This window comes from Furipterus horrens, unplaced genomic scaffold, assembly GCF_987537825.1.
Source record: "Furipterus horrens unplaced genomic scaffold, mFurHor1.1.pri manual_scaffold_17, whole genome shotgun sequence".
Lineage (NCBI taxonomy): Eukaryota > Metazoa > Chordata > Mammalia > Chiroptera > Furipteridae > Furipterus > Furipterus horrens.
This window is the reverse complement of record NW_028327187.1, coordinates 109,343,430-109,363,535: the sequence shown is the minus strand read 5'-3', so window position 1 is coordinate 109,363,535 and position 20,106 is coordinate 109,343,430. Positions and strand designations below refer to the sequence as shown.

At 37.7% G+C, this 20,106-nt stretch overlaps 1 protein-coding gene across 1 annotated transcript in view; it reads left to right on the top strand.

The window, feature by feature from the left end:
• PPEF1 (protein phosphatase with EF-hand domain 1) overlaps nt 1-13,028 on the top strand; it is a 57,704-nt gene extending 44,676 nt beyond the window's left edge. Inside the window, exons 11-16 of the mRNA XM_090264166.1 lie at nt 4,586-4,771; nt 6,120-6,262; nt 8,137-8,243; nt 10,392-10,555; nt 11,690-11,774; nt 12,838-13,028. Coding sequence (XP_090120292.1) covers nt 4,586-4,771; nt 6,120-6,262; nt 8,137-8,243; nt 10,392-10,555; nt 11,690-11,774; nt 12,838-13,028 — 876 coding nt within the window. The remainder of the gene's footprint in view (nt 1-4,585; nt 4,772-6,119; nt 6,263-8,136; nt 8,244-10,391; nt 10,556-11,689; nt 11,775-12,837) is intronic.
• Nucleotides 13,029-20,106: the final 7,078 nt, after the last annotated feature.

The window sequence follows — 20,106 nt, the reverse complement described above, 5'->3', positions numbered from 1 at the left end:
AGAAACCTTTCTCTTTGTGGGATGACACCCAACCAACTGAGCCACACCAGCTAGGGCTAACCTCTATTTCTTGATTCTGTACCCTTAAAACTTGATTGATCAAAATGTTGACTAAAATGTGATTTCTGATGTAAAATATACTCTGATCAATGAGGAGAAAGAGAGAAAGAGAGGTAGGGAGATAGGGAGGGAGAAGGGGTAGTAAAAGAGAAATAGAATTCATCACTGGTTTGTGCATCTGAAGTATTTAAATATCAACTAAGTCTAAGAGATATCTTGTAGTAAGTAGGAAAGAGTGACTTCTTAAATTTTGACATCTAAATTCCGAAGACCAAAGGTTAGAATAAGCACTTCTAGGATTATGGCAAATAAAAAGGATCAGACCAAAGAGATTAGAATTGCATAAAAAGAATACCATGGCCTCTGGAAGCCTAGATGGGGTAGAATTATGGAGATATGTAGCCTTAAGAAGTGAGAGGGGGAGACTGGGGGTCATTATTCTGTTATAGAACCTCCTCCTGCCCCAACAATAGAGATGAAGTAGCTTGCAGACTCTATGTCTGTGACTAGAGCTGACACAGGGTGAAATGGACCAGAATCTTATTCCCAATATTTTAATAATTTTACTTGCACCTTTAATTTGCTTTCCTTAGTTCCTGGTACATAGCGGACAAGTACACTTTAGTTACCTACAATGGTATTTGTTTATAGGGTAGGGTGTGCCATTGTTGGAATTCAATGGGAGAGAAAGGAGAATCTTCTTTGGGTGATTTTAATTCTCACTTCAATCAATCATCAAAAACTCTGCAAGTGTCTGGAATGTGCCTGGTTCAGGGTTTCCCCAGTCTGACCAGGTGCCTGTCATTCCAGAGTAATTCTCCAACCAGTTCTTTCTTCTCTCCACCTCAGTGTCTTCTCCCTCACTGATTTCTAGCTCCCCTTCAATGTCAAACCTATAAATGGCTGTACAATTATGTTTAGTGGGACAACCACTTCTGGTCCTCTTCTTAAGGCCCAATGGAATAACTGTACAACTTAAAATGCATGGTTCTTCATGCCCTCAAAGAGACACATGGAAAATATAGACTCTTAGAATCATAGTGTTGTGTAAAGTTGGAGACACTGAGATAATTCCAGCAGGAAGAATGATCAGACGAACGGACTGCAGCACGCTCTGGCCGTCAGCGATTAGTAACAGCCTGACCATTCCTTTTATTGGATTACAGAAAATTTTTAAAAAAAATAAAACCAAATAGAAACTAAAAAGGTTTACATGGTAACAAACATTCTTCCCACTAAAAGGGATAAACAGTAACCTATAGAGCTACAGAACTAAAAGGCTTATGTGATCCCACTAAGAGGGATAAACATTAACCCATAGGGCTACAGAGCAAAGCGGTAAATCACAAAGGTCCAAGGGTCTGTTCCATATCCGATATAGTTGCTAGGGGAGAGGAGACACTAATTTTCAAGCTTCTTTGTTCTCAGAGACTTGTAAACCGGCCCCCAAGAATTGTGTGCGAGTAAGGGTCCAAGGGTCTGCACCACATCTGATGTTATCACTATGGGAAAGGAGTCTTAGGTCTTCAGCCCTCTTTGTTCCCTGGATTCCGTGACTCAGCCACCAGGAGTCACATGCGGCTGCTGGCGCCGGCAAGACTCGTTTGCAAGTTCTTGCAAGCTGAGGTCACAGGACACCTGGGCAGGGGGGTCCCACTTGCAGGCCCCCCGGCAGAGGGCTTGTGACTTTCACCTACACATAGTTTATTAGAACTTTGAGATACCTTACAAGTCATCTGGCCCAAATCTCTGATTTTAAAGCTCTAGAAACAGACTCAGAGAGTTTTCTCAAGGTTGCACATTGTTAGCCACAAAGTCAATTTTTCTCAGTACTGCTGTAAGCTCCTGTAGGAGACATTTAAATAAAGAAACATTATACATAGATTAGAGCCACAAACAGGGAGGCCCCAATTTTCCATTAAGAAAACATTCTTAGCAACTTGGGACTTTGGTCCTGGCTATCATGTAGCCTGCATTTGCCTATTTCAACCCATAAAGGTAATGTTATGCTAATAAAATACTTGTAGATTTGGTAGAACACCTTGTGGAAACCAATTGGTGTATTACTGAAAATGAGATGTACTTACCAAGAGGGCATAAAGTGAAGGAGGTGCTTTAAGATGTATTCTTGGGTGAGCAGTTGTCTATATTTGTGATGGGGAAAAGGCTTCCTCATGTCATATACTCAACAAGATAAACACCAAGGGCAGAGGCACAACTGAGAGACCTACCTTATCTCTTTGGACATATTAAGAACACCTAATATGTGTTTGTTGTGGGGAAACTACTTTCTCCTTTGAACATGGCAATGAAGTTCTATTAAGCAAAAAGACCTTTGTAGATTCCAAAATTGTGAAACAATTGTGTTGTGTTTTATTTTTTTAGCAGGGGTAGGAGTCTTTTTATTGATTTTGTCACTTTTTAAAATACGTTTTATTGACTATACTGTCACAGTTGTCCCAATTTATTTTCCTTCTGCTCCCCTCCACCCAGTGACCCCCTCCCTCCAGTTGTCCCCCCCTTAGTCCATGCCCATTGGTTGTGCATATAGTTCTTCTCATCCTCTTCCTGTCTACTCCATTCCCTCCAATTATGCTTCTTAATTTCTGTACCATCTCCCTCCTTTTCTCCATTCCCCCTCCCCACTGACCTGCCCCCAATATGTTCCCCATACCTATAATTCTTTTCACACTCTTGTTGCCTACTTAGTTTGCCTCTGTTTGGGTTCCCTAGCTTCTGTTGTTGGTTGTTGTGATACAGTTTTCATTTTAATGTTCATAGTTTTGATCCTCCTTCTCCTAAACAAGCCCCTTTAACATTTCATATAACAGTGGTTTGGATCTGATAAACTCCTTCAGTTTTACTTCATCCTGGAAGCACTTTCTCTGCCCTTCCATTCCGAATGACAGTTTCACTGGATATAGTATTTGTGGCTGTAGGTTTTTGGTTTTCATTACTTTGAATATTTCTTGCCAGTCCCTTCTTGCCTGCAGAGTCTCCTTTGAGAAATCAGCTAATAGTCTTATTGGGACCCCTTTGTATGTAATTCTCTTCTCCTCTCTTGCTGCTTTAAGATTCTCTCTTTATCTTTAATTTTTGACAATTTGATTATAATGTGTCTTGGAGTGGTTCTCCCTGGGTCCAGTTTTTCTGGAACTCTCTGTGCTTCCTGGACCTGTAAGTCTATTTTCTTCCCCAAGTGCAGGAAGTTCTGCTTCATTATTTTTTCACATAATTTTTCTGTTTCTAGTTCTTCTTCTTCACCCTCTGGCAATCCTATAACTCAAATGTTCATTCGTTTATAGTTGTCCCAGAGGCTTCTGAGACTCTCCTCATGTTCCTCCCTTTTTGTTTCCTCTTTCTGCACTGGTTGACGTTTGTTCCTTCCCTGTGCTCCGATTTGTTGATTTGATCCCTGGTTTTCATTTCCTCACCACTTGTCTCGTATGTGTTTTTGTTCGTTTCAGTGTGACTAGCTTTCATTCCTTCCCCATCTTGTTACAGATCTTTTGTTAATTCTGTGAGCCACCTTATGACTATAGCTCTAAACTGAGCCTCAGAAAGATTTCCTATTTGCTCATCGGTTAGGTCCCTCATCTGCTGCCTGGTGAGCTGCGTCACTGGGATTGCAATCATGGTCTGCTTCATCCTGTCAGTTTTCTGTTTACCTTTGTTTCCTGGGCGGGCTGTAGGGGGCGGCGCCCCGTGCACTCCTCACTACCTGGTGATCAGCGACCATTTTCACCGCTCTGTGGTGCTTTGTGTGGGAGCAGGGGTCCAAGATGGATTCTTGCCGTTACTCTCCACTGAGAGACCGGGAGGCTCCTTCCCCACGGCCTCACCGTCCAAGGCAGTGGGGGGTCTGCCTTCCCCAGTGTTGGAATCGCGAGCTGCCCGGTCGGCAGCTGGGATTGCTCCCCTGGCGTTTCTCGCAGTCCCGCCGCTGTCCCACCATCCCCGGTGCTACCGCGGACAGCACAGCCCGACCTTTCCATCCCGATTCCAATGTCGCCCCTCCTACCCGTCCAGGCGAGCACCGCTGGTTCATAACTTCACACGTTGGGCTTCCAGGTAGTTTTATTTTCTGGAATTTCTGGTTATCTTTGGTTTTGAGATAGTTGTATTCCTATTTAGTTGTGGAGGGAGACAGAGTGTGTCAGTCTAAGCCTCCATCTTGGCCAGAAGTCTGTGTTGGATTTTTTTAAAAAGCTGTTAACCAGCATCATCCCAATAAATTCGATACAAGGGGAAAAAGCCAAGGGCTAATTCTTCATCATTACTACGTATTGTTACTGTAACATTGGTTATTGGGGATGAGCAGAAAGGGTTTGTGGCGGCTACGGGCATTAAAATTATTCTGGAAAAGATTCACAGAAGAGAAAAATATGAAACAATTTTGAAGGAGTAATGAGAAATAGTAAGACTTTGGGATAACATGGGTTAATATTTCTGGAAAAGATGTTGGAAGCTAGAAAGATAAACTCTCCCTTGTAAGTAGCAGCCTAATCTGGTTTGTTGTTTCAAGGTCACCAATATTTTGTGGAGCAATCCTAGAGGGAAAAACGGTTGCTATCCTAACACAAGGCGAGGAGGGGGCTGCTCTTTTGGGCCAGATGTTACCAGCAATTTTCTTGAGAGAAACAACTTGAAGTTTCTTATCACATCTCACGAATGTAAGCCCGAAGGGTATGAAGTCTGCCATAATGGAAAGGTAAGCTAACGTTGCAGCATATTCTTTCTTTACAGGAGATGCATCTCACCTAGAGGCTCATGGGAAGATATCTTCCCTAGTACCAAAAAGGAAGGCCGTGCTTTGATAGACAGAAACAGGAGACTGTAGGGTTCACATAAGTTGTTGGAAGGGGCCTCTCTGTCCCTCACCTTACAGGATTTTTGGTTTATTTCCCTAAACTTTCCTAAAGAAACTCTACATGTGACACTAAGTATGCACACAGAAAGGCTTTTACTAACCACAGGTTACTAACCATGGGGTTGAGAATGCACTTATCCTCACCGAGCACATAAAAGGCAGCAGTGAATCAAATTTGCTCACTTTCACTTTTGCGCGGGTCTGGCGTGGGACAGAGCAACAAAACACACTTCCCTTCCGCTCACTGAGTAGGTGAACTCTAGCAAGTCACTCGCTGTGGTCAGCTTAGCTGCACCCACTAAAATGCCATATGTTGTGCTCCTGCAGTGGTATGTGATAAGGCCAGAAGAGGTGAGGACTGAGGAACTGGTTTCTTGTCCCAGGTTGTCCTGGGATGTCCCTTTTTCTAACCCTGAACAGTGATACATACAAAAGAAAACCAAATTGCATGGCATTTCCTTCTATTTCAACTTCTACTTTTCTTAACTATTAGTTTGAAGCTTATACTAACAATTGAAAGGTGCTTAAGACAAGTATTTTATATGGTTTCTTTGTAATAAGAAAATGGAGAGAAAATGGCAGTGACTTGTCTGAAGTGACATGCTAATTAAGGCAGGACTTGGCCTAAGCCTGGTTTCCTGTCACTGACAAATATTACTCTGCTATCCTCCACCACAGCCCCAAAGCTGGTTGGTTCCTTCCCAACAGAGTGGTCATGGTCGCTTATTTCCTTCCTGCTATTTCTTTGCCCTTACAGCACTGCTTTTGGGGAGGGGGGCTGAGCCCTCTAAATCATTCAGCTCCAAGTGAAAGAAAAAGACTGCAATACTAGGCAAGTTTTATTTTGAATGCTCAAATATCACAAGGAAAGAAAATAAAGTGTTTACCCACTTGGAAAATTAGAATTTGCAAAACAAAGCATTAAGGGGGATTTTAAGATATGGAGCTAAAACTGGACATAGGATTGCAAGGCCGTATACTGTGGGGATGAGGGTAGAAGTCAGTGTTTCTGAGAAACTGATTTAAAAGCCTTGTTTCTCTCTGATGGAATCACTGGAAAATCTTGTCAGACTTCAGATTTTGAACTTTGATTTTTGCTTTTTTTTTGAGATCAGCTTTTTCTGACTTTACTGAAGGACATTTTGAGAACTAATTCTGTGTGAACCTGCCCCTCTTTTTCTTTAATCAGGTCATCACAGTTTTCTCTGTTTCCAATTATTATAAAGAAGGCAGCAACGAGGGGGCTTATATCAGAGTGGAATTTCCTTCAACCTTTCGATTTTTGCAGTTTCAAGTAACAAGGACAATGTGCTTCACACCTCTTCACCAAAGGTATGTGTCCCCTAAGGGGAACTGAATGCTGTTACTGTGACCAAGTAGTACCAATCTAGAGTGACTTAAGAGCAGCCACAAGAGTGAAGAAAGCAACTTATTGGTTACTCATTGGTATAGACATAATGGAAATAGTTCCAAACACTAAGTAGCGAATACACTCATATTTGACACCAAGAGGAATAATTTTTAATTCATACATCTCTTTAGATGAATAAAGTATTAGGCATCCACAAAAAGTCCTTAATTGAGTATAAAGAAAAAAAGGTCCTCACACGCACCAGCCTTGTAACCTACACCCTTCTTTGCTCCCCTGCCTCCCATAACAGCCCAGTCTGGTCTTGCTTTATCTCTTCTCTACCCAGAAGTGTATATGAGAAAAGACTTGTGTGTGCTTCTGCGTGATGGCATGCATAGCTTGTCTTCTTTTTTTCCCTTTAACATTATCCTTTTAAGATTTTTCATTATAAAATGAATATATTGTTAACAGTTGAGGCCAAAAAACAACTTATAAATGAAATGTTAATAATCTTCTTTCCCCCTACTCCTCAATAATCCTTTTCCCCATAGGCAACTGAAATTAATAACCTGACGTGGACCCTTCTACCCTCTTCTCCTTCTTCCTGCAAAAGTAGACAAGCAATTATTCATTGATTGAATAAAAAAATTGAGCATTTATGTATCTGATAGTATTTTAGGCACAGGTGATACAATAATAACCAAAATAGGAAAAAATCCTTTCCCTCATCAAATGTATATCTCCCTCATTCTCCCTTTCTCTCTCAAATGAAGTTTTTAAAAAGTTTAAATAAAAGCAATGTTTTAAAAAGAGAATTTTGCTATCCCAACTATTACTGCTGAATTGTCTATTTCTTCCTTCAATTTTGTCAGTTTTTGCTTCATGTAGTTTTGAGCTCTGTTACTAGGTTCATATGTGTTTATAATTGCTTTATCTTCTTGATGGATTGGCTCTTTTATCATAAAATATTCCTCTTCATCTCTAATAACAGCTTTTGTCTTAAAATCTATTCTGTCTACTAGCAGTATAGTCACTCTAAGTCTCTATAATTGTTGTTTGCATGGTGTATCTTTGTCCTTTTTTTTTTTTAAGCTCTTTGTATCTTTGAAACTAAAGTGTGTGTCCTGTAGACAACATATAGTTGAACCTTGTTTTTTTTTTTTTTAAATTTAGTCTTAAAATGTGTGTTTTTTTATTTAATCCAGTCACATATGATGTTATTATCAGTATGATTGGATTTATATCTGCCATTTTGCTTTTGGGAGGGTATATGACTCATGACTACTTTGTTTCTCTATTCCTTCTTTATTTTGAATTTATTTTTGTAAATGATCTGGTGTAGAAGTTTAGCATTCAGTCAATTAGTTAACTATGCTAGCACCATTTTTTTTCAATTGTGCTTTCTACTGAATTGTCATACCTCCTTTGTCATACATATCATCCCCATATATAGTTCACTATATTTGTGAAATTTCTATTATCTTCTGCTTAGGTATTCATCCCTTCTTGTGTCAATACATGCTGTTTTGTTTCAGCAACTTTATGGTAAATTTCAATATCTGCTATAGCAAGTCCCTCTCTATTTCCCTTTTTTCAAAATTATCTTGGATAGTCTGAGACATTGATTGTTCATGTGACTCTTTGAAATAAGAAAGAAAACACCAATGGTAATCCTTTGAAAATTTCACAAAGCATGCATGCACATATGTACATATATGCACATTTACTACCTAGTAACATGAAGTAGGCAATTCATTGAAAGTAGAAACTAGTGCGTGGTAACAGAACACATTAAAATGAAACAAAATGGGATGATTTATTTAATTTTCACCTAATAATTGTTTTCCTAACATAGGGTCGACACCATTGAAAAACGTGCCATCGAAATACTGAAGGAAAGAATGATATCACGAAAAAGTGATCTCATTAGTTCCTTCCAACTTCAGGATGGTAATAAAACAGGTAATAAAATTATATAATGCTTATCATTTCTTAATATAGCAGATTACATCCAGATCAGTTTTTGTTGTTGTTGTTGTTGTTGTTTTTGCTTTCTTAAGATTTCAGTTCTCTATTTTTACTAGTGAGGAATGATAGAGCTAAAAATAAAATATAATCCATTATATGCTTGGAAAAGGCATATTTCTCCTTTTCAGTAAACTTCTTTCAACTTAAAAAAACAACAACCCTGAATTTGACTCCTGTTCTGGTAATATGTCAGATTAGAAACACTGAAAGGCCAGCCTGTTAAGAAACAGCTAGATTCTAGAGGATACAGAATTGTAGTACATTTACCAGCCTCACAGTAAGTATGATAAATCTCTAGGCTACATCTCCTCTCTCCATGAAACTGATTTTGGACTTCCAACCTCCAGAAATCTAAGGTATAAATTTGTATTATTTTAAGCTACTAAATCTATGGTAATTTGGTATTAACAGCAATAGGAAACTAATACCAATGCCTACTCTCAAAACTCTGTTCAACATTTTGCTAGGGATGTTAGCTTGTGCGATAAGGCAAGTTAAATGAAACTATAAGAATCAGAAAGGAAGAAATAAAATGTCTCTATGTATCAGTCAGAGCCTATTCAGGAGATAGAAACCGCATCAGTAATTTGAACAGTAAAACTTAGTATAAAGAATTACTAACTAGTAAAAAGGGATTAATTACTAAAAGGATTAAATAAAGCTCTAAAGAATATAGAAATAGGAAGTGTAGGGAGCAGCTACTGTCTCTAAGGCTGAGAGAGGGTACCCAAAGAAGGAACAAACTTAGAAGAGTTTCCTACTCCCAACAGAGGCTAAAATTCAGACCTCATTGAACAGGGTGTGACTGTAGAAGTTTCCTGAGGTGTCTGAGGTCAGAGGTGGTCTGCAGCTAGAGGACCAGGACTGGAGAGGATGAAGCCACCCACTCTGGGACCAGCAAAATTCTCTTTGGGCTCTGCACCACTGTGTCTCCCACGGACTACTAGCAAGGGAGGCACCCACTGTGATGTCAATGAAATTCAGTTCTGAGTGGGTGCCTTTGCATTTCCCACACACCTCTGGCAATCATACTATGCTGCAGAAAAAAGAAACAGAGCATACCAGAACTATTTCTTCTGTTATGTTTTAGCGTATTCTTCCTGTACCCTCGGCTGACAAAACCTAACATTATACCAGCTGCCAAAAAAAGAAACGTTTACAGAGTTCAGCTCCAATAATACAAAGCAGGGTGAAGAAGGGTAGATTTGTGGTTGAGTGGGAATAAGTTGATAATTAGTATAGCCAGCAATTAACTTTTAGATAATGAAAACCTTAAAAGATACCATTCATCATAGATAATCATGTCTAAGGAAGAAACCAAATGATTGATGTATGAGATTTGTAAAATATTATTAAGAGAAATGAAAAAGAATGAAAATAAGTGAGTAGATATTACTACGTTCAAGGGCCAAGGGTGTTAAGACATACACTCTCCCCAAATTGAGCTATAGGTTCAATGCACCAAAGGGGAATGTATGAAAATGTTCTTAGCAGCACTGTTTGTGGTAGCCCCAAACTGGAGATAACCCAATGTATACCCACAGTAGGATGGACATTTAAATTGTGACTATTATTTCATTTGTTTTATATTTATTCAAAGTCATTTCACAAAGCATATCTTTAATAATCAGGAAAAAATTAAGATTTATACTTTGAAAAACTACATATAATGTTAGGGAATAAAAGGATAATACCTGGGAAAGTGAAAAGTGGATAATATGCCAAAATGTTAAAAATAAAAGTAATCTTTTCTCCTTTATATCATTTTTAAATCCTTTTGCATTTTCAAATCTTCTATTATAAACATACTTAATTTTGTTAATTAGAAAACGGACAAAGAAGTCTAACACTGGACTCTGATTGCTTATACACAACAGGAAGGGAAAGAGCTGTGGGACACTTTCTGCAGTTGTTCCTCCCTCGGACCCCTGGGACCTTGTAGGACAAATTGTAAAGGGGGGAGGAGGCACCCAGGCTGCCCACTGGCTCCCCTGAGGAGGTTGCATTTCATTATCAAATTATACCAGTTAATAGGTTTTCTTTTCTTTCTTTTTTTTTTTTTCTTTTGGTTGTTATTGTTAGGAAAAATTTCTATGGCCCAGTGGGTTAATTCCATGGAGAAAGTTTTGCAGCTGGATTTACCGTGGAGATCCCTCAGTTCACATCTCGTTACCACAGACCAGGATGGGAATGTTGATTACATGTCCTGCTTCAACAACATGCACATTATAAAACCTGTGAAAGAGGCAAGTGAACTGCAGCCCCGGCTACAACCTGGGTAGAGAGAAACACCCTTTGGACAACCTGTAAGAGTAATGTAGTCCTTTGGAAAGTTGGGAGGGAAATCACCTAATAGGTGGGAGTGGCAGCCTTAGGAAAGGCCTGAGGGGGACCTCCCTGCTACGTGGGGTCTGTTCAGGAAACGTGTGCATTCTAAGGATAGGCAAAAAGAAGAAAAAGCTGCTGCAAGCAAATCCATGTCAAATGTGTGATTCTTCTCTTAAGTGCTGTCTCGCAGAAGTGCAGATGTGACATCCATTCTTTCATATAACACACCCTTTAAATACTCAACATATTCCCTCTTAAACTGTGAGTGTATAGAGTTACTGACATGACATCTTACACCTTAAGGACTTTTAAAGTTTAGAACCCTTTATTAAAATAGAAATACCCCAGGGAGAGTTATCAGCCCCCACCGCCCAGTAATTATTAGTTGACAACTCATCAGCAATTAGTTATAACATTGGGCTGAAAGCGAGCTGATGGGGACTAGGACTGGGCTGATTGCAGGGGATGTGAGAAGTTAAGAGCAGAGAAGGGAAGTAAAAGTGCAGGTGGGAACTTCAAATATCCACAGGAAGGAGGCTTTGGGCTTCCCTTAAGGGGCAGTTTACCATTGTGACTGAGCTCACAGACCTTGCTGTCGGACAGCTGAGATTTAAATCCCACTTACCAGCTATGTGAATCTTGGGAAACTTACTATACCTCTCCGTTCTTTAATCTGTAAAATGGACATAATAACTGTTCTGTTCCTTGGGGCTGTGTTGAGGACTGAATGAAGCAACCCACAGAAAAGCCCTCAGTGCAGAGCCTGGCACACAAGATGTTCTCAGTAAATGTTGGCTGTTGTTATTTACTGCTTCCTGATTAGCTTTGGCCCTGTCCTCTGAGTAGGACAGACTGCAGACCCCTCCGAACATAAGAGCGTGGTCTTCTCTCTGATTAAAGAGGGTTGGGCCTCCAGGGAAGGCCTGCCTTCTCACATGGCTATCTAAACCACCTAACTTGAATTGATGATGATGTTTTATGCTTGTTATGTTTACTGAATTGATCTGTGTTATTAATTCTATGTTTTAACACTTAGAAAATCTTTATTTTAGGTTGAATCAGGTCTAATCGAAACACTCTACAGGTACCGATATGACCTAGAAATCATCTTTAATGTCATTGACTCTGATCACTCAGGTAAATGAACTTTGATTAGTTCATTATCAATAGAAAGCAAAGGCTAGTCTGTTTCTCTGAAACCAGAACTCTGTTTTCATCTACTGCTTTCTAGAACTCATCTTTAATATTATTGTTATTTTAGTTGGCTACAAACTGTATTTGAGACCATATGGTCCTATATAAGCCTATGTATCCATTAGTCAGACAAAAAAAGATCCTTTTATAAGTCACCAGCACAGATGAAAAGATAATTCACTGTTCATTTAAAGTTGCCCTCTCAGCACAGCAGGTAGTGCATCAGTCTCATAAACATCATAGTTACTCCTGGTAATAAAAATCATTTCTATAGTTCTGATTCTGTTTTAGGGATGGAGGGCTATAAAAACTCATTTTCTCCTTAGCTTTGATGCACAATTATTTATTTTCAAGCTTTTTCTTTTGCTTGCACATATACTTTATTTATTTATTTTTCATTAAATTTATTGGAGTGACATTGATTAGTAACATTATATAGGTTTAAAGTGTATAGTTCTATGATACATCTTCTGTATATTGATTGTGTGCCCACCACCCATATTTTCAAACTTAAAAAAAGATCATCAGGTGTCTTTAACTGCAGAGATCATTGAACACCCAAAAAATTAATAACCAAAACACAGAAGTAAATTATTGCCTATAAAAAATGGCAGAGCCCTTGCTTGCAATGCTCTTATTGAGTCCCCGGGTATCTTTTCCCTCTACTTTGGTGCTTCTCTCCTCTCTGCCCTCCTTCCATGTCCCGCTCCCTTAGATTTTAGATCTTATAATTTCTATGCCACACATAGTCCTAGAGTTCACGATCTCCCTCCATTCCTTCACTGTTTACTCGTGCCAGCTTAAGAATAATCTTAGGATCACTTGACAGTTTAAAGTGACATATTGTTTCTTATATTTACTCTCTTTTTCATTTCCTTCAGTGTCTTGATGGTCAGGCATGTTAGTGAGCTTCTAATTAGGACTTATTCATCAGTATGGCCTCCATATCCCTCCCTTAGGTGGGTCTTAAAATGAACACTCACAGCATTCTCCTATATTCTTTTAGGTATGATCTCCATGGAAGAATTTCAGGCCATGTGGAAACTTTTCAGTAGTCACTACGAGATTCATTTTGATGATTCTCAAGTACATGAGCTTGCTGAAAGAATTGACTGCAACAATAATGGAAACATCGAGTTAAAAGTGTTTTTAAAGGCTTTCTGTGTGGCCTGCAAATTTGGCTGCTTGAAACACTAAGCCAGTTTAACAAAATAGATCTTTCACTCCTAATGAACATGGTTACCAATGCAACCTTTCGCAGAACCAGCAGTAGAAATAAGTAGACCCCAACTGCCGCCATGAGCAGATGTGTAGTGTGGGTATTGGAAGTGCTTAGTATGCTGTCATAGTTAAGACTAGGATAAATGTCACTTCCAGTGGTAGGACTCATACATTTCTAAATAGAAACAGGGTTTGAGCCTAGCGTTGGTCTCTTTGATGTCCGCTAACCAGGAGATCAGAGCAGTTTGAAACATACTGAAAGAAACCCACAAACAACAGAAAAAAATAACACCATCTATAAGTGGCCAAGGAATAGGAAGAGGAATACTGAACTATTAATGCAATAAAATATTTCCAGCCTCGAACTGTAATTTTCTTTGGTGATACCATAAAAGAGTAATTCTCAATCGTGGGGAAACCACCCTTCAGGGATAGGAGCCATTTCATAATTTTGGGATAAGCTGTGTGAGTGTATTATTTGAAAGAGCGTATTATTTTCTTGTCCCTTGCAGATACAAAGTGAATACTTTATATTGAGTCCTGCAATTAATATGGTTTGATACCTTCATTGGTAAGATTGGGCCTTGGTTATGCATACATTGTGCAATTTATTCTCTTCTGATTACATGTCAAGCAATAAGCAATTTCTATTTAAAGGGAAGTATATTTTAATTTTTCTCTAAGTTTGAGAACTTCAATATCTATCAATCTGTCAGGATATATGTCCTGCACTGCTGCCTGCTATATACACCAAAATAATGGATAAAAATATAACAAATATCTTTTTTTAAATACATAACTGAGCTGGTAGGAAAGTAAAAGAAACCCCTATGGAGAAGGAAAAAAGGAGCATAATTAAAATCATAGCAATGGTAACATTGGACAGGATAAACTTTAAGGCAAGGAATATCATTAGGGATTAAAAAAGGTCATTACTGGATGCTAAAAGGAATGATTCACCAAGAAGATATAATAATTGCAAACATATGCATCTAATAACAAAGATTCAAAATTAATAATGCAAAATTGACATAACTACTAGAAGAAATAGGTAGAAGGATATTTTGAATATGCCTGTCAATAATTGATCATGTAAATAAAGAATTAGTGTATAGAAATTGGACAACCCAATTAATATTCCTGATCATGTGTGTGTCTGTACGTGTATACTCTACAATCAATTTTAGAGAATGCACATTATTTTCAAGCACACATGGAACATTTATAAAAATCATGTATTAGACCAGTAATTTTCAACCTTTTTCATCTCAAGGCACATATAAAGTAATTACTAAGATTCTGTGGCACACCAAAAAATATATTTTTTGCCTATCTGACCAGAAAGATAGGTATAATTTTGATTCATTCACACCAGATGGCTATTAGTGTATTGGCTGTTGTGATTTTTTTATTTGACAATCTAAGGGAAAAGAGTTCAGTGCCCTAACTAAACAGTCAGGTATTGCATATTTTAAAACTCTACAGGCACAGCTGTTGAAAATCGCTATATTAGATCACACAAAAAAAAAAAAACAAAAAAAACTGAAAATACCAAGCAATCAATAACAAAGATACTATAGTCTCTGATTATAATGTAATTAAACTAGAACAATATAAGAATATAGCCATATTAATAAGCAAAAAAAATGGATAAAACTAGGTCTAGCAGAAATTGCTAAAAATATTGCATAAGAATACCATAAATAACTTTACCCAAATAATTTTTTTAAATAGGAGAATAGACAATTTCCTAGGGGAAAATATAACTTACTAAAGCTGACTCAAGAACAAAAGGAAGGTCTGAAGAGACAAATAACCATTAAATAATGAATGTGATGATTTTGTAATGTGTCAATATGACTAGGATGAACTACAATTCTCAGAATTCCCTTTCTTGTACGTTTCTGGTTAAGGTAAACCACGAGGGATATTCTTGAGAGATTTGGAAGGCAAAGGGAAGAACAGCCCTTGCGTAGTTCCCACACACCGTTACAGAGCTGCCGATGGTTGTGCAGCCCAGCTAGGCCTGTAATTCCTCTGTGTTCCCCTGGATCCTGTCAGCTTCTCTGACTCTTGGGTCAGGTGTGTGTGTTGAGCCCTGTGACGAAGAGCCCTGGCTTCTGCAGGATGACCTTGACACCAAGGCCAGAAGCGGTAAGAATAAAAACGGACTCAGCTAGTGCCTGTGGGTTTGAGCCTGCTTCTGATCTTCCCTCCTGATTGCCTGCCTTGTGGGCCTCAAGGTCCAGCATCAGGTAATGGTGTCCACAGCCTAACAGAGCCTGCTTAGCCAGCTTCCCCATTTGCATAAGTCACTTCTACTGCTTATATATGTATATCTCCTATAGGTTTGGCCTCTGGTTGAACTCTTGATTGACACAGAATTAGGTGCTGAGAGTAGTTCCAGAAGAACTGGTGTGCACAGAACTGCCCCGTTATATCACATGAAAATCCACTGATAGTCCCGGGACAGTGCTTTTAATAAATGTTTGGTCTCTAGCAGTACTGGATGAGTCTTTTGTTGTTGCTTCCTAAACATCATTTGGTTATTGATTCTCAGGTTCTTTCTGGAACTCTTTATTGTCTTCCTTGGGCTTCTAAACTCTGGAATTAATTAGATGCCTTTGTTGGAAATTTTACCTAAAAATGTACTTAGATTTTACTAGATTGTCATTTAATGTTGTAAAACTTCTGCTTGACATGAATTGTGCTTAACTGCAATTCAATTTTACAAAGCATACACACACAAACTCATGCACACACACAGGGGTAGGCAAAAGTAGGTTTACAGTGGTGAGTATGCAAAACACAGTTTATTCTTGTATTATTTTCCATGCAAACAACTGTAAACCTACTTTTGCCTACCTACCTCTTTGCGTATATAGAGTTGTGAAATATCTCACTTTTAATTTATATTTCTTTATTATAAATGAGATTGCACATCTTATTTGTTTCTTGGTCAGTTTCTTCTAAGAAAATCATGTTCTTATCCTTTGCTTCTAATACTGTAGCTATTTGTCTTTTTCTTAATGATTTCTAGGAACTTTAAAGCTCTTCTTGATGCTAATCTACTGTTCTTTATTTGGGAGCAGATATCTTTTCCCAGCCTGTGACTTGATTTTTCACTTTCTTCCTGACATATATTTTCAAGCAGAAGTTTTACATTTCAATTTATCCAGTTTGTCAATCTTTTTGTTTCTAATTAGTGCTTTTTGCATCTTGTCAAAAAACAGTTGATCCTTATTATTCACAGATTTTGTATTTGGAAATTCACCTACTCACTAAAATTCATTTATTACCTAAAATCAATATTTATGGGGGCCATGTGCAAAGTAGTGAACATTTTGAGTCACATATGTTCTCAGCTGAAGTCGAACAAAGCAACGGTCTGCATTCTTGTTCTAGCTCTCATACTATAAACAAGTCTTGGCAGTCTATTTAGTGCCACTTTTTTTTTCGCATGTTTGTGCTTTTTGTGAATGATTTTGCAGTTTAAAATGGCCCCCAATTGTATTGCTGAAGTACTGTCTACTTTTCCTAAGTACAATAAAGCGGTGAAGTGCCTACGGAGTAAATAACATGTATTAGATAAACTTCATTCAGCTGTGAGTTACAGCATTGCTGGCCGTGAGTTCAGTGTTAATGAATCAACTATATATATATATATTAAATGAGGTATTTTTCAACAGAAAAACACATAAAACAAGGTTATGTTGTAATTGATTAACAGAAATGCTGTGACCAGAGGTTCACAGGGACCGAACCCTGTATTTTCCTGAGGAACAATTTCCAAATTCAGTGATTATATAGAACATAATTATTTCAAGTAATGAGAATCGACTATGTTCTCCAAAAGGTTTTACAATTTTACTTTTCAAGAGAATTTAGCTCTTACATCCACTGGAAATTTTTGGGTGTGATGTAGAATTGTTCATTCTTTCCTACTAATTTGAAATGCCACCTCTGTCATATAGTAAGCTTTCTTTCTAGGCTGTTATAATCCAATGGTCTCTTTGGTCTATCATCTCATGAATAAGTAATGTATTAAACACTATAGCTTATGATAGTCTTAATATTTGGTATTACGAGTTCTCCATCCCCACCTTTATTCTCCTTCAAAATTTCTTTGATCCTTTAGTCCTCTGTATACATGTTAGGGTGAGCTTGTCAATTCTATAAAGTCCCCTGTTGGATTTTTATGGAAACTGTATTAAATTTATAGATTAATCTGGACAGAATTGCCATCATTACTCTGTTGTTTATCTGTTAACATGATGTATTTTTCCTGTTATTTTAGTCTTTGTTAATGTATTTTAATAAAGAATTTCTCATCATTCTTATAATTTTTTAAAAAGATTCATTCAAACATGCATTATGACTTTTTTTCTATTTTTTAAAGTTCTGCTTGCTCTTTTTTCATAGGGTTTAATTCTAATGATTTGTTTTCCTCCTAGTCTTCAGTCATTTTAAATGTGTTTCTTTTATAATCTGATTCTGGTTGTCTCTCTGTATTTGGAGTTTGTGGGGGTATAATTATATGTTTGTCATATGTACGTACTCGAGCAGGTTGGATTGTTCATTCGTGGACTTTGTCACTTTTGATTGTGAACTCATCATTAACAGAAATTGTATGTTTTTCTGTGAAAATCCCATGATATTTGGAATGTGGGAGCATCTCTTCAGAGAAGGTTTTGTTTGCTTCTACTTTGTACCTCAGGACTCTCACTGCTTGAGGAATAATTCTTTCATTATTTTCTAGTCTGGAGTTTCTGAACTATTGTGGGTAGAGTAAAAGCAATGTGAATTGTGGTCCTGCGGTTTAGTATTCTCAGAGAGTTTTTATTTTTTTTCCCACCCAAAGCCCTGTGTCTTGTGGTGTCTCTTGTTTTAAATCTTTTAATAAATCAAATAGTACTTTGAGGGTCTTGGCTTTATGCAAAGTTCTCAGTTTCAGTTCCCTACCTCCTAAAGCCCGAAGCATCATTTGCTACTGCTATGCGGGAATTAACACCAGACCCCTAGATTCTGGAGACAAATACCACCACAGCCCCATTAGCTCAAGCACTCGCCCCTCTGCTTTGTCACTTACCTGTTTGTTTCTGACACCTGGTGATTTGCTTTTATTATTTGTGAGCCTAGCTGTACATTTTAAATAATTATGTAACATTTTATACCTAGTACTTCTAGGTGATTATAGTAAAAGGATTTTCAGGTTGTCGGAGTTTACTAAATTTGTAGAAGCTGATAAGTAGACTTTTTGTATCCACTGCTATTATTAATTATCTTGAGGCTTCATATTTTTATCTGGACAATTATTGAATGTTCTTAATATGCCAGAGTGCTTGAGTTACACAACATGTGTCATGGACTGGGTTTCATTTTTAAACTTTGGTACAACTTATTTCTAAATGATTTTTCTCTTTGATTTTTTTTTTTACATAAATGAGATCATATTATACATTTATTTTGAACAGGGGCACTTTTTTTTCTTCTACCTTTCCTCCCCCCCAGCACAAGCATGGCCCTCATTATTCCTTCTCCCTAACCTAGGGAAGCCATGTTAACCCACTATATGGCCTTCCATATTTTTATCTGTCCCATATAAACCTATATAGACCTATGTATATCCTCATATATGCATATATTTACATACACAGTAATACCTAATCAAGGTGTATTTATTGTTGTATGCTGTATAAAAATACAATTACACAGAATTTTCTGCATTCTGCTTTTCTAAACCAACAATACCTAGTTGAAATCCCTGCAAGCTGTAATGGCTCTAATTCTTTCTCTTTTTTTATGCACAAATCATGAGTGTACTGCTAGGTGAATTTCCACAGTGAATACAAATGTGTAACCACCACCCAGAACAAGAAACATTACCACTGTCCATGTACCTACAACCCTCCAACTCTCCACCCCTACTCAAGGGTAACCATCATCTTGACTTTAACAGCATAGCTATTTGTAGCCTGTTTTGTGCTTTCTATAAATGGAACCATTCAGCACATACATTTTGTATAACATTGTATGTATGACATTCATATTAATCATAATTTGTTCATTCTGGTTACTGTATGATACCCTATAGTGTGGATCTACCAGAATTTATCCATTCTACTACTGATGGACATTGGGGTTATTAGAGGCAGTGCTGCCATGAACATTGTTGTTTATTTGTTTACTTTTAATGACTATATAATAATTCAGCGCTATGGCAGAACACTCTTTATTGAGCCAGACTGCTTTTAATAGATGCTTACTTTGTTTCCAGCTCTTGACAACTAAGGCAAAGCAATAAATATTGAACATATGTCCCTATATAGGGGAATTAATCTATTTCTACTAATGGGATAGACAGCCAGAAGTTGAATTTCTGGTTAGTATAGTAACTGTCTTTTAAAATGAAGAGCTGTTGCTCTGTTGTGTTCCAAAAAAATCTTTGGCAGTGCCATTCCATCAGCAATTTATGAAAATTTCCTTTCCCCTCATTTCTACCAGCATTAGTTTTACATTTTGTGAATCTGATGAGTATAAAATGATAGAAGTACTTTAATTTATATGCCCTGCCTGCTAGAGAGTTTGAACATCTTTTCATGTGTCTGGACTTGCTTTTCTGTGGATTATACATTGATATTTTTTGCCCGTTTTTTTACTTTGGACTATTCATCTTTTTCCTATCAATTTGTAAGGAATTTTTGTATAGTATACAAATTAACTCTATCATTTCTGTTAAAAAATTTAAACCACATCTATTGTCTATTGACTTTGTTCATGTTATCTTTTCCATACAAAAGTTGTCATATTTTATTTTTTGTTATTTTTTGTTGTATTTTTCCATTAGCATTTGTCCCCCTTATACCCCCCTTTCCCCACAATCACCACACTGTTGTCCATGTCTGTGAGTCCTTTTTCCTTTTTGCTTGATCACTGCACCCCTACCCCCAGCCCCCAGAGCTGTCAGGCTGCTCTCTATCTATAAGTCTGTCTGTTTTGCCTCGTAGTTCAAATTGTTCATTAGATTCCACATATGAGTGAAATCATATGGTAT